The sequence below is a fragment of the Aotus nancymaae genome, unplaced genomic scaffold (assembly GCF_030222135.1).
Source record: "Aotus nancymaae isolate 86718 unplaced genomic scaffold, 86718_ANA_hifiasm-v0.15.2.pri h1tg000021l, whole genome shotgun sequence".
NCBI lineage: Eukaryota > Metazoa > Chordata > Mammalia > Primates > Aotidae > Aotus > Aotus nancymaae.
In genome coordinates, this window is record NW_026988433.1 from 11,072,400 (window position 1) to 11,087,157 (window position 14,758).

Sequence of the window (14,758 nt, forward strand, 5' to 3'; positions counted from 1 at the left end):
CTTAAATTGATTTTCCACTGGACCACCGAGCGATCATGCCCCCCTGCGGTGAATGCGTAGCGGCCGTCATAGGAAAGGGCCATGCCAGCCACCCCATTTGGGTGGCAAACAATAGCAGTTGTCTTATGTGGATTGCCGTCCACTGGTAAGATCTGCAGTCCAACCTAGAAAGGAATACATAATTGGATATTCAGACTCAGGTAGCTGAGCCCAAGAGAGGCCTGGTACGTTCACATGTCACCTCTAGATCTGTGTGGCATAAGGACCTGTTGCTGAGTGAAAAGGTGTTTACACTTGACACCTTCCTTCTCTCCCTGTCGCATACGTTAAGTTGATTTTGTCTGGACCCATCTCCAAGTGTGAGAGCCACATTTAATGTAGCTGGGCATTCACACACCAGCCCTGAGAGGACACGAGCCTCTTGCACAGTTCTAAGAGATGCACAGAAGACAGAAGGGAAGCTTTCCTCCCTGTCTTCATGGTCAGCCCTGAGAGGACACGAGCCTCTCGCACAGTTCTAAGAGATGCACAGAAGACAGAAGGGAAGCTTTCCTCCCTGTCTTCATGGTCAGCCCTGAGAGGACACGAGCCTCTTGCACAGTTCTAAGAGATGCACAGAAGACAGAAGGGAAGCTTTCCTCCCTGTCTTCATGGTCAGTTGTCCAAGGTTTTCTGGAATAAATCTCACAAGCTATGACTTTTACACTTTCTTGGGTTTTTTGAGACGGAGTCTTGCTCTGTCGCCCAGGCTGGAGTGCAGTAGCGCAATCTCAGCTCACTGCAACCTCTGCCTCCCATGTTCAAGTGATTCTCCTGCCTCAGCCTCCCAAGTAGCTGGGATAACAGGTGCCCGCCACCAAGCCCATTTAATTTTTGTATTTTTAGGAGAGATGGGGTTTTACCATGTTGGCCAGGCTGGTCTCAGACTCCAGCCTGCCTTGGCCTCCCAAAGTGCTGGGATTACAGTCGTGAGCCACCATGCCCAGCAGGCTTTACAGTTTTCAATGTAGATGATTCATTAAATTATACAACGAAGTGTACCAATTTGCATGTTTTTATAAGAGTTTTCCATGCAAATAAATAAGAAGGAAAAATCCTTTGTTGGCCCATGTATCTTCACTGGAAATACAAAAAATGCAGTAACTCTGCTCAGAAATGTCTCCCAAGAGGCTTCCTAACTCATCAAGGGCAATCTGCAGTATCACAGCTGACTGGGGCGGCAGCAGTTGGGCTTGGCTGTAAACCCAGGCTCTCATGATCTTTGGTAATGACTGCTGCTCATGACACACAGAGTCAACTCCCAGAGCTGGAGAAGACAGCGCTGTTACCTTGTCTCTGTTAATAAACACCAAGTAGTGTTTCGGTAGCTCTGCCATGCTTCTCACCGCGAGGACTTGTGCCTGCTCAATAGGGGAACCATAAGCTGGCCCCATAAGCGTCTTTCTGAAGGCAAAAAAAAAGAGACAGGTTTTTGAATTTCACAAATTTCAACATAGGTTTTACAATTGTTTGGTCATGGATGGGGCATGGTGGCTCACATCTGTAATCCCAGTACTTTGGGAGGCTGAGCCAGGTAGATCAGCTGAGGTCATGAGTTTGAGACCAGCCTGGCCAAGATGGTGAAACCCCTTCTCTACCAAAAAAAAAAAAAAAAAAAAATTTGCCAGGTGCGGTGGTGTGCACCTGTAGTCCCAGCTACTCAGGATGCTGAGGCATGAGAATTGCTTGAACCCGGGAGGTGGAGGTTGCAGCAAGCTGAGATCACACCACTGCACTCCATCCTAGGCAACAGAGTGAGACCCACCCTCAAAAAAAAAAAAAGAAGAAAATCTAACTATATCTCCACATTGCTAGACCCTATCCTAAAATAATCGTGAGTAATAGTTTGGTGTATATGACTCAAGAGTTTTTTTTATAATTATAATTTTATATAAAAATAGAATTATGCTATTCATGCTTCACTGTAGTTTATCTCATCACATATTGGAGCTATTTCCACGTCACTACACAGAGAGCTGTCTTACTCTTCCTCTTTTTTCTTTTCTAAAAGCAGCATCGTGTTCCAGTATACTGACAAGCCGTCCGTTTAACTAATCCCCTATTAATGGGCATTTGGATTGTTTCCATTTTTTTAAATATTTTCAAACAAGACACCCTTTTACTTATGCCTTGGCATACTGTTTGAGTACTTCTGTGGGCTACATTCCTAGAAGTCAGAAGATATGATACAATTTAATAGAGGGTGACAAATTGCTTTCCCAAAAGGTTACAGTGATTCACACCCGCTCCCAGCAGCGGATGAGAGTGCCTGCTTCCCTATCCTCTTGCCAACGCTAAGCACTATCAATCATTTTTATCATTGCTAATCTGATTGGTGAAAAATGATATCTTGTTTTCATCTGCATCTTTGATATACTCATGAGCATCTGCTCATAGGTTTATTGGCCTTTTTCTGTGAACTGCCTTTTCACGTTCTTTCAAATATTTTTTAAATGCATTTTTAAATTCTTTTGGATTTATCATGAAAAGACAATTCCTTCCCAATTAAGCCATGGTTATAAGGCTTTATTATTCCTATAGCTTAGAAAATGCTTTATGCAAGGGGTTTTACTCTGGAATGATGGAAAATTCTGAAGCTAGATAGAGGTGGGGGTTGCACAGCACTGTGAGTGAACTAAATGACACAGAAATTTTCACCTTCTTTTCTTTTTCTTTTTTCTTTTGAGATAGAGTCTTGCTCTTTCACCCAGGCTGGAGTATAGTGGCGTGATCTTAGTTCACTGCGATCTCAGTTCACTGCGACCTCCGCCCCCCCAGGATTCAAGCAATTCTTCTGCCTTAGCCTCCTGAGTAGCAGTAGCTGGGATTGCAGACACGCACCACCATGTCTAGCTAATTTTTGTATTTTTAGTAGAGACTCAGTTTCACTATGTTGGTCAGGCTGGTCTCGAACTCCTGACCTCAGGAGATCCAGCCACCTTGGCCTCCCAAAGTGCTGGGATTACAGGTGTGAGCCACCATGCCCGGCCGAACTGGTCACTTTCAACTCATTCGTTTTATGTTATATGAGTATCACCTTGATAAAATTTTTTAAGATGCTATATGCTAATTTCAGATTGATCATCAATAGGCAGAAACTCCCAACTTTGTTTCCAAAAGTCTCTTCCGCCTCTTTCCTCTGGTGAATAACCATTAGCAGGAACTTCAGGCCCAAGGCCTATCAGCCCTTATTCTCTGGCCCTGCCAATTCAGTGTGTCTTAGCACTGCACATATCTGAGAGATATTCTTTGTCCAAAAAGTATGTGTTCATTAAAAACTATCAGAAGATACGATAAAATTTAATAGTGCATAATAAAAACTATGCACAATGATTCTGAAGTCTTTCTAAAGCTCTTCTTTACGCTTTCGAGTGTTTTAATCGTTTAAGGCAACTGTCCTGGATTTCTCTTTCTACCATAAGACATGGCATTTCTCAGTCATTTTTTTCTTGGCCTTCTGGGAAAGAATTGTTTAAAAAAAAAAAATCCCGAGTGGTCCTGGCCTTTATCTGAGATATACTTCAAAACAATGATCGTCCTGGAGCCTGGGCCAGCTGCTGTGGCCAGTTCCCTGACTTCCTTCTCCTGGTAGGGGTGGTGGCGGTGGTGGTGGTGGCAGTGGTGGTGGTGGCAGTGGCGGATTACTGAAACACTCTCCCTTCCAACTTCCCCTGCCTCCATGCTTCTTTCCAGCCATACCCAAGACACAGCCAAACCAAGGGCAGAAGCTCCCCTCCAGGGCTGACCAGGTGAGATCCCACAGACAGGGCTGTGTTGAGGCCCCAGAGCACTGAGTAGAGGACAAGGTCGGGGCTAGGTTCCAGGGTCAAGTCCTGCCCTGCTTGACCTTGGGCAGTCACACAGCCTCCTGAAGCTCAGTGGGAGAATGCAGGCTGTGGAGGAAGGAACAGAACAATGGATGGTGTGGCCCCCGCTGCACTCAAGGAACGATCGTGTGGGTTTCTCGTGAGGGCTCACAGGGGTGGAAGCACAGGGGGCCCCCCGTGCAGGTGCAGGACCGTGTCAGGCGGGAGGAGACGTGGCTCTAAGATGCCGAGCTGCGGATGCCCTGCTCTCTCGCTGGTGTCTTCCCTGCTCATGGCTTCAGCCATCCTGTGCTCCTGACTCCAGCCCAGCCCCTCCCGGGACCTCCACACTCCAGAGCCTGATTCGTGGGTTCCCACCTGAATGCTAAGCAGGAATCTCAAGCTTGCCTTGGCCAGTCTCTGACTCCGGGTTTGTCTGAAAACTATCCTTCCCTCGTCCTCCTCATCTCTTTAAAGGGCCATTCCATTCTTCTGGCTTCCTGAGGTGTCTTCTCTCACACCTCCTTTTCCCTCCATTAGCAAACGCTGTTCGCTTTGCCAGCAGGATATATCCAGAATCTGACCCCCTCCCTGCGGCCCCTCCAAGCCTTACTCGGGAAAGAGACAGAGTCCACAGGGTGCCGTGTGCGGGGCACCTGCCCTGGCCTCTGACCTGCTCTCCCGTGCCCCCTCCCCACCCACTCCACTCTGGCCTCACCAGCCTTCATAGCATTTCCCAAACCCCAAACACCTCCCACCTTCGGTCCTTGGGCCTTGCTGGTCCACTCTCTTTCCTCCAAGCGCACGGCAGCCCCTTGCTTCCCTCTTGCTTCCTTCGAGTCTCTGTTCAGATGCTCAGATGTGCCCTGCTCTCCAAGGCCTTCCCTGCCTCCCCACCTTTTTATCCTGCCTTTTCCCTTTTTTTGCACGGACCTGATTGCCACATACCTACTACCTGGCTACTTTTTCACGCTATTGCATCATCCCCACCTCCAACCAACATGTAAACTCCACAGTGACTGAAACGGTTTTCATCCTCGTCTTCAGCACCCAGAACAGTACCTGGCTCACATAGGGTGTAAACAAAGGAGTGCTAGCAGTTAAAGTTAAAACTCCTTTGAGAGCCAAGAGTAAGAAAAACTCAAACGATTGTTAGCAGCCAGGTGAAACACGCTTTTCTTAATGAGAGGGGATTGTAGAGCATCAGCGACTTTCCCATGGCCCCAGGTTTCTGTCCTCCCTGGATCTGCACATCCCGCCTCCACACCGGGCCACGTGACCTTGGCGAGAATCACTTACTTATCTGTGCTTCCCTTTCCTCCTCTGCAGAGTGAAGAGGATGAAAACAGTAGCCAAGCTGCCTGCAGGTCCCTAAGTGGAGGCTTGCCGCAGGCTGGGGTTAGAGAACTCGGTCCGCCCCCTGCCATGGGGCGCTCCAGTTGCTCACCTGCACATTTTGGTGGTAGCATTAAAAAGCTTCACTTTGTAGCCACTGTTGCAGATGAGCAGGAAGAGTTCCCTGGTGAGCGGCGGGTACCAGACCATGCAGGTGGGGTAGCAGCCCTGGTCGGTGCGGTGAATGTCCAGGACTTCCAGGTGGTCTTTGTAGCTCCTGAGAAGATCATACTCTATCTGCAGAGGAGCCCAGATGGACACATATGAGGACGGAGCCAAATTAAAGGCTCAGCTAAGGAGCCCCAAGTTCTTGGGTGAGCCAGGTGCTGTTCTGAGGGAGATGGTATCAGGTTTCCTAAGATAAGACCTGCCTAGAGCTGACACCGACTAAGTCATCAGTACTGAGCATTCACTAACCAGAAGACAGTGAGTTGAGTGCTCTAGAAACATCTCCATGCCATCCTCAGAACTTCCCTGCAAAGAAGTGCTGTTGTTCTCATTTTACAGATGAGAAAACAGATATTCAGAGATGCTCAGAGTGGCTTGTCCAAGGTCACATAGCTAAAAAGTGGCAGAGTAAAAACTCAAAAATTCAAATTTAGGTCCAGCTGACTCCCACACCTGACGTCTTGCAGTTCAGTTATACTGTGTCACTTACTATTATTTTAGGAGCTAATTCATATCTAAATCTTAGCCCAGCACTTGGCTGTCACAAATTAGCAGCCTGCTGAACTGAGCCCATACAGGTATGTTTTGGTGGGCAGAGCCGAATAGATGAATGGATGGATGGATGGATGGAAGAATAAATGGAATAAAGGAAGGAAGGCAAAAGAAAGAAGGGAGGGGTGGGAGGGAGGGAAGAAGAAAGCAAAGGAAGGAAGGAATGAAGAAGGGAGGGAGGGAGGAGGGAAGGAGGGAAGGAAGGGAGGGAGGAAGGGAGGAAGCAAGGAAGGAAGGGAGGAGGGAAGGGAGGGAAGGGAAAGAAGGAGGGAGGGAGGAAGAGAGAAAGGGAGGGAGGGAAGAAGTGAGGGAGGGGAGGGAGGGAGGGAGGAAGGAAAAACAGACAGATGCACTGACCGGTTGATTTTGAATCCATTTGGCCTGACTCTGTAATATCGCGTTGCCACTGTCCCTACCTTTTCCTCTTATCTCACAGCCTCTCCTAGTTTTCACGTTTAGGTAGCAGCCTGGCCCCAACTGCTGGGCATGAAGACAATGTTAGCGAGTGTCAGCCCTCCCCGTGCACACTGCGAGGTGAACTCCCCTTCCCTCCCCTTCTGACCTGTGGCTGCCCAGGAAGTCTCCGCATTCAGAACAGTAGTTCCTGCATGGGTGGCATCCCAGCCAAGTTAAGGTAAAATGGCAAACTGGAGAGGTCTGTGACCCGTCACTGTGCACTCACCTTCTCCAACAAACACACACACTGTGGGCCTGGCTCTGTGCAAGATGCCAGGGATGTCACAAGAGTGAGACACAGTCCTGGCGACCAGGAAACTAAACAGCTCACCAACAGCCTGTCTGTCCCAAGGCTCAGCAGTCTAGGCTCATTGCTGTCCAAGTAAACCCCAAACAGGAGACTTCGGATGCTTTTTCGATGAGAGCGAAGTCTTGCTAAGTACTCCCAGACCCTTCGTCCATTTCTCACCACCACCTTGTAAACTGCCACAATAAAACTTATATCCTGAAGAGCAAAAAAGAAGGAGTTATCCCTTTTTACATTCAGGAAATTTAAAATCATCATTATGCTTTTACACTAAATTTGTTTTAAGAGTATTTTCTGATTGGGAGTGGTGGCTCACGCCTGTAATCTCAGCACGTTGGGAAGCCGAAGTGGGTAAATCACCTGAGATCAGGAGTTTGAGACCAGCCTGGCCAATATGCAGTCCCCATCTCTACTAAAAATACAAAAATTAGCTGGGCATGGTGGCACATGCCTGTAATTCCAGCTACTTGGGAGGCTGAGACAAGAACTCCTTGAACCTGGGAGGAGGAGGTGGCAGTGAGCCGAGATTGCACTACTGCACTTCAGCCTGGACAACAGAGCAAGACCTACCCAAAAAACAAAACAAAACAAAAAACTGGCCAGGTACAGTGGCTCACACCTGTAATCCTAGCACTTTGGGAGGCTGAAGTGGGTAGATCACCTGAGGTCAGGAGTTCGAGACCAGCTTGGCCAACGTGGTGAAACCCTGTCTCTACTAAAAATACAAAAAATTAGCCGGAGGCAGTGGTGCACACATGTAGTCCCAGTTACTCGGGAGGTTGAGGCTGGAGAATTGCTTGAACCTGGGAGGTGGAGGTTGCAGTGAGCTGAGATCTCGCCACTACACTCCAGACTGGGTGACAGAGTGAGACTCCATCAAAAAAAAAAAAAAAAAAAAAAAAAACTAAGAATATTTTCTTAAAAAAAAAATCTTAATCTATTGGAGCAACTAGTAAAACAATACCCATTTTACTTTTAGTTTTGTTTTTCTTTTTTAGAGATTAGAGTCTTGATCTGTTGCCCAGGCTGGAGTGCAGTGGCCTGATCACGGCTCACTGCAGTCTCGATCTCCTGGGCTCAAAAGGGCCTCCAGCCTCGGCCTCCTAAGTAGCTAGGATTACAGGTACACGCCACCATACCTGGCTAGTTTTTTTTTTTTCGTTATTTTTGTAGAGATGTGGATTTCACCATGTTGCCCAGGCTGGTCTCGAACTCCTGGCCTCAAGCAATCTGCCTACCTTGACCTCCCAAAGTGCTGGGATTACAGGTGTGAGCTACCATGCCCGGCCTAATGCCGGTTTTACAGATGAGAAAATTCAAGTTAAAAACAGAAAACTGGAAAGGCAGTGGGTAAGAAAGGCTGAACCTGACACTACAGCCTTCCACTCCTCTCCAGGCCCCCCTCGCTGTCTGTGCAACGGCAAAAGCCTGCCTCTTTGTGCCTTTGTCCAGCTACATACAATAAAAAAGCTACGTTTGTTTTTTTTTTGCCGGGTGTGGTAGCTCACACCTGTAATCCCAGCACTTGGGGAGGCCAAGTTGGCGGATCACCTGAGGTCAGGAGTTCAAGACCAGCCTGACAAACATGGAGAAACCTCGTCTCTACTAAAAATACAAAATTAGCTGGGCGTGGTAGTACATGCCTGTAATCCCTGGAGGGATTACAGGGATTACAGATGTAATACTCTGGAGGCTGAGGCAGGAGAATTGCTTGAACCCAGGAGGCGGAGGTTATGGTGAGCCGAGATTGTGCCATTGCACTCCAGCCTGGGCAACAAGAGTGAAACTCTGTCTCCAAAAAAGAAAAAAAGCTGTGTTTTTTTTAAAGGTATGAAGGCTGAGAATGAACCCAGTCAGTGTGGGAGAGCCCCGCCTGAGGGGACACAGGGCCTGAGCTGTGTGCACCCACAGTGTGCTGAGATGCTTTGGCTCCAGAAGCGTTGTGCACACAAAGCAGAGGAGTGGCCGCAGCACCATGGAGATGGGAGAGTGCTGGAAGGGACAGGGCTTTAGCAAAGGCAGACCAGCAGAACTGCCCTGTCGCTCACTGAGCTCAAACTCCTGGCACCCAGGGGTCCTCCCACCTCAGCCCCTCCTGGATAGCTGGGCTACAGATGTGTGCCACAAGGCCTGGTAATTTTTAAAATCTGTTTTTATGGCAATGGGGTCCTGCTATGTTTCCTAGGCTGGTCTTGAACTCCTGTCCTCCAGTGATGATCCTCCCACCTCGGCCTCCCAAAGCATTGGGACTACAGGTATGAGCCACTGTGTCTGGCCTCTTGTGGTTTTAAATGAAAGTGCTAAGCCACTGGTTGGGTTGTTGGTGAAAACGCTTACAGCAGTTGCCATGTACTGGGAGTCATGGGAAAAGCTGATGTGAGTCACACTGGTTCTGGAGTATCTGAAAGGCTCTGGGCTTTCATTTTCTAAAGACATTGCATCAAGAATGTAAACTGTTCCCTCTGTGAAGCCAGCTCCAAGAAGGGCTCCTGAAATGACAAGGCAGAGAACAACGATGGCAAAGGATTTCATTCATTCAGGAGATATTGAGTATGTGCCAGGCTTTGTCCTGGGTGTGGAGAAGACAGCAACAAACACAACAGAGGAGAAATTAACAGAAACGCATGAGCTCCTGGGGTGAGCACGTGGAGAGCACCAGGCCCAGAACACTGCGGGAGCCCGAGAGAGAAGGTGTCTCTGGGGGCTGGAGTTGGGGGCTTCCTGGAATCATGCCAGCCCAGGTGCATCCGTCCCCTCCCGGGCTGTGTTCCATGTGGAATCGATGGGAGGCTGATAAGACGAAAATACCTTCTGGGTTATAGGTCAGACTCTGGACTCCAAGCCCCTTCTCAAAAACCCTGCTGAAAAGGTATCGTTTCTTTTCATAATTCCACACTTTGATCATCCCACAGATGCTCCCGATGGCAATGAGGGGTTGATATGGGTGGCAGGAGATGGCACAAATGGCATCCTTGGGCTCTACAAATAACTTCTCAAGTTTGGTCCCATCTGTTGTTAAGTGGTACACGGTGGCATCAGATGTTCCAATGATAAAATTCCTGTTTGCCAGGAGAGACCAAACAATATCAGTGTTTGCAGGGAATGGGGCACGCCAGCTATTCTGCTTCTAATTGCACATAAAACGCCTCTGTCGTCTGTAATTTAGTGACATTATTAACCCAACATTTCCAAAAATATACCACCAATACCCAACAGCTTCCATTTGCAAGTGAAAAAGCCCACTTTTCTCCATGTAAATTGAGTCATTAAGTATGCAGATGGACAGTCAGTTGTACAATTAGCTAATCTGCACATGCAAATATTCATTTGTGTATGCAAATATGGAGTTTGGTGCACACATACAGATGTGCCTGTAAATACTGCAAGGGTAATTAAGCAGACTCACAGATAATTCGGTCTTGAAATGTTATGGCAATTAATTATCCAGTGCCTTTAACCGCAGTGGCTAGGACAAGCTCAGCTTAAAGAAAACAGACCAACCTGCAGTCAAAGACTCAACAGAGGTGAGAGCTCAGGGATCAGGACTTTCCAGCTTCCAATTACTAAAGAGTCTTAATATTAAAATCATGTTTCATGATTGTTTTTAATGATCCAATAGTTATCACAATCAGCCAGGGAGAGATTCCAGGAACAACACGAACCTCCCACTGCATGCAAACTAAAGAAGACATCCATCATTTTTCAACCATTCTAATGACTAGATTCATTAACAACTTACCTTACGACAAAAAGGTCACCTTTTAAAGTGCAATTGGGAGGATAGTTTGATTTTTCAGTAGGAGGAGTTGCTGGGGTCTTTGAAAAGGACAGAGTTCTTACGGCGCTCAGTTGCAAGTGACTGTACCAGTTAACAATGGACAGGGTGTGATCATAGAATTTGATGTTACCCTTAATGTCACCTGTGACAATGTAGCTGAAATGGAAAATAACATCGGTTTGGCAAATAGCAATAATAACAAGTAGCATCTCTATAATACCTTTTTTTTAATTGGTCTTAACCAAATTCTTCAATATTGAGATAATACCTATTATATGTCAGGCTCTGGATTCTGGGGCATTGCAAAAGCTTACTTGAATACTGCCCAGCGAGAATGATTTTACTGTTATCTCAATTTACATCTAGGAAACTAATGCTCAGAGAGTTAAGAAATGTGCGGGCCGGGAGTGGTGGCTCACACCTGTAATCCCAGCACTTTGGGAGGCTGAGGCAGGTGGATCACGAGGTCAAGAGATCGAGACCATCCTGGTCAACATGGCGAAACACCGTCTCTACTAAAAACACAAAAAATTAGCTGGGCACGATGGCGAGTGCCTGTAATCCCAGCTACTCAGGAGGCTGAGGCAGGAGAATTGCCTGAACCCAGGAGGCGGAGGTTGCGGTGAGCCGAGATAGCGCCATTGCACTCCAGCCTGGGTAACAAAATCAAAACTCTGTCTCAAAAAAAAAAAAGAAATGTGCTCAGGGCATTGTGTGGCCAGATGTAGCAAATGACAATACAGATACCCAGTTACATTTGAATATTTGTGTAAAAAATGTAGTGTAGCTGGGCGTAGTGGCTCATGTCTGTAATCCCAGCACTTTGGGAGGATGAGGCAGGCAGATCACCTGAGGTCAGGAGTTCAAGACAAGGCTGGCCAACATGGTAAAACTCCAGTCTCTACTAAAAATACAAAAATTAGCCAGGCGTGGTAGCACACCCCTGTAATCCCAGTTACTTGGGAGGCTGAGGCAGGAGAATCACTTGAACCCAGGAGGCAGAGGTTGCAGTAAGCTGAGATTGCACCACGGCACTCCAGCCTGGGTGACAAGAGCAAAACTCCATCTCAAAAACAAACAAACAAACAAAAATTTAGTGTAAGTAAATCCCAAATATTGCATAGGACATATTTCTACCTGGCAACTGTATCAGGGCCACATGGCTTGACTATGCAGGGAATCCAGGTATATAGCTAAAGTCAAGTCCATGCTCTCTGCTAGGTTCTTCCCTGCCCTCCAAGATCAGCCATATACAATGGCAGTGGACAAGGGATTTGCACCCTCCCCATATGACTACAGATAAGGGACAGAGTCGCTCCACCAGCCCTCTGCAATCGTGTAGGCTGACAAGGGGACACAGACCACTTTACACAAAGGTGCTGCTGTTAGTTCAATTGTAAAACCCTGGCCAGTCCTCACAGCAGAAGGCAGTGCTGTGTGACAACATGGCTCTCATATCCAGGTCTCGGATCCATCCCAAATGGGCTTTTTTAGAAAAGAGACTTTCACATAATTCTAATCATAGGGTGGGGGGCAGAGGAGGAGGATTTTCTCTTAACATACGAAGAGTGATTAAATGAGGTTTCTGATTAATAAGCAAAGCAGGTGGGCCGAGTAATTGGCTAGAACATCTTTCACTGCCCTCTGCTGGACAGAAGCAGCAATACTGACCAAGCATTTTCAGAGACCTTTTCCTTCTTGGACTCCCAGGTCCTGACTGGGTTTTATTAACTTGGAGAACCCAGGCCTGGTCTTCACTGGATCCTAACCCCTAACCGATCAAAGGTTGATTGCATGGCCAACTGCAGTTCTACTATCTTCTCGCCCCACTGAGTGAGGGTGACAATTTGCATTTCTCTTTGTAAAACCATATCAAGACCTCACTGTTCCCCTGCATCAAAAGAAAGGCAAATGGAAGCAAATGGGCTTTTTGAAAGCAGGTGGCCCAGTGACTCTAACAATATGGGCAGGGTCTCCATCACCAGCAATTTTCTCCACACTTTTGGGAACTTCTCTCACACACCGATCATGGCCGTCATTTCCCTAAGGTTCCCCTGCGCCAAGCAAGTGCAGAGTTTTACATCCCTGTCTCATGAAATCCTCAAAAAAACCACTCTGAAAGAAATAGTTTTTTTGTTTTCTTTTTTTGACATGGAGTTTCACTCTTGTTGCCCAAGCTGGAGTGCAATGGTGCGATCTCGGCTCACCACAACCTCTGCCTCCTGGGTTCAAGCGATTCTCCTGCCTCAGCCTCCCGAGTAGCTGGGAGTACAAGCATGTGCCACCATGCCCAGCTAATTTTTTATTTTTATTTTTGTAGAGACAAGATTTCTCCGCGTTGGTCAGGCTGGTCTCAAACTCCTGACCTCAGGACCTGCCTCAGCTTCCCAAAGTGCTGGGATTACAGGTGTGAGCCACTGTGCTCAGCGGAGAAATAGTATTGTTATGCCCATTTTACAGATGAAGAAATAGAGGCTCAGCAAGGTTAAGTTCCTTGCTCAAGATCACTCAGCAAGGAAGGGACCCAGCTGAAATGAGAACCCTGTTCTAACTGAGGCCTTAAATGACCATCTCTGAGTCCCTACAGCCACTCAAAATCAGAGTTAGTGAATTTTATTAAGTTCTGATGCATTTGATCTTCCCACAACAGGTAAATGTTATTTTGTTCTGTTTTGTTTTGTATTTTTGAGACCAAGTCTCACTCTGTTGCCCAGACTGCAGTGCAGTGGTAAGATCTCAGCTCACTGCAACCTTCACCTCCTAGGTTCAAGTGATTCTCATGCCTTAGCCTCCCAAGTAGCTGGGACTACAGCCGCATGCTGCCACACCTGGCTAATTATTGTATTTTTAGTAGAGAAGGGGTTTCACCATGTTGGTCAGGCTGGTCTTAAACTCCAAACCTCAGATGATCTGCCCACCTCGGCCTCCCAAAGTGCTACAGGTGCAAGCCACCATGCCCAGCCTGTTTTGTTTTGTTTTGTTTTGTTTTGTTTTGTTTTGTTTTGTTTTGAGACAGAATCTCCCTCTGTCAGCCAGGCTGGAGTGCAGTGGGATGATCTCGGCTCACCGCACCTCCACTTCCCGGGTTCAAATCATTCTCCTGTCTCGACCTCCCAAGTAGCTGGGACTACAGGCGCATGCACCATGCCCAGCTAATTTTTATATTTTTACTAGAGACAGCGTTTCACCATGTTGGCCAAGATGGTCTCGATCTCTTGACCTCGTGATCCACCCGCCCCAGCCTCCCAAAGTGCTGGGATTACAGACACGAGCCACCACTCTCTGCTGTATATGCTACTTTGTAATCAGACAATACAATATAGCTATTCAAATTATTTTATTTTCTTAAATTTAACGCATGTAAAATGTTGGGTGCAAAATCTATCCAATTAGCACAGAAGAAAAAAAATCTAGTTCCTTTTTGTTTCACCAACACAAAGGGATTTTTTTTAACATAATGCATGCTCATGATTTTTTAAAAAATCCAATTAGTATAAATGGAACTATAAAAAGAAGTAAATCCACCCCCATTCCTGATCTTAGTTCTCAGTTCTTATCCTCAGAGGCAACCAATGTTCCCAGTTCATTATGACTATCCCCAGAATACTCTCTGCATATACAAAATATGTATATACATCCAAAAGTTTTTTTTTTTTTTAAGACAGGAGGGTCTCACTCTGACACCCCATCTAGAGTGCAGTGGCAATCATAGCTCATTGCAGCCACAAACTCCTGGGCTCAAGCCACCCTCCCATCTCTCTCTTTTTTGTTTTTTGGTAGAGACGGGGAGTCTCACTATGTTGCCGAGGCTGGTCTCAAAATTCTGGACTCATGTGATCCTCCCACCTCAGCCTCCCAAGGAACTGAAATTAGAGGTATAAGCCACTGTGCCCAACCTCCCAAAACAATTTTAAAATATTTTTATAACCATTCATAGCTACCTTTTAATAAAATTACCTATCAATTGTAGTAAGCACAGTGACACTCTCTTTCTGCAAATGAACCAATTTACAAGGCTTGATATAGGGAAAGCCCAAAAAGGTGGAGGCAGATGACAGTGGGCGGTGTATGTCCCAGACAACCAGCTTCCCTTCCATCGTGGCTGACAGTATTTGTGTTAAATTCAAGTGGAAGATGGACTGGCTAAACTTTCCCACAAGCTTGTTGAAGGTCTATGTTTCAAAAGAAAGGTTATAGTTATTGTTGGTAATAAATATAAAACAAATATTTATTATTTGTTTTATAACAAATATTATC

At 46.7% G+C, this 14,758-nt stretch overlaps 1 protein-coding gene across 14 annotated transcripts in view; it reads right to left on the reverse strand.

Moving 5' to 3' along the window:
* Positions 1-14,758, reverse strand: part of CFAP251 (cilia and flagella associated protein 251) — a 98,673-nt gene that overhangs the window by 45,858 nt on the left and 38,057 nt on the right. For all 14 annotated transcript variants that reach the window (XR_010343795.1, XR_010343796.1, XR_010343797.1 and 11 more), the window contains 8 exons: positions 14,459-14,673; positions 10,463-10,657; positions 9,532-9,782; positions 9,061-9,212; positions 6,748-6,921; positions 5,293-5,477; positions 1,329-1,443; positions 1-164 (listed from right to left, as the gene is read on the reverse strand). Coding sequence is in view for 11 of the 14 variants with exons in the window: in XM_064379664.1 (XP_064235734.1) it covers positions 1-164; positions 1,329-1,443; positions 5,293-5,477; positions 6,748-6,921; positions 9,061-9,212; positions 9,532-9,782; positions 10,463-10,657; positions 14,459-14,673 (1,451 nt within the window). In the remaining 3 variants the exon portion in view is untranslated. The remainder of the gene's footprint in view (positions 165-1,328; positions 1,444-5,292; positions 5,478-6,747; positions 6,922-9,060; positions 9,213-9,531; positions 9,783-10,462; positions 10,658-14,458; positions 14,674-14,758) is intronic.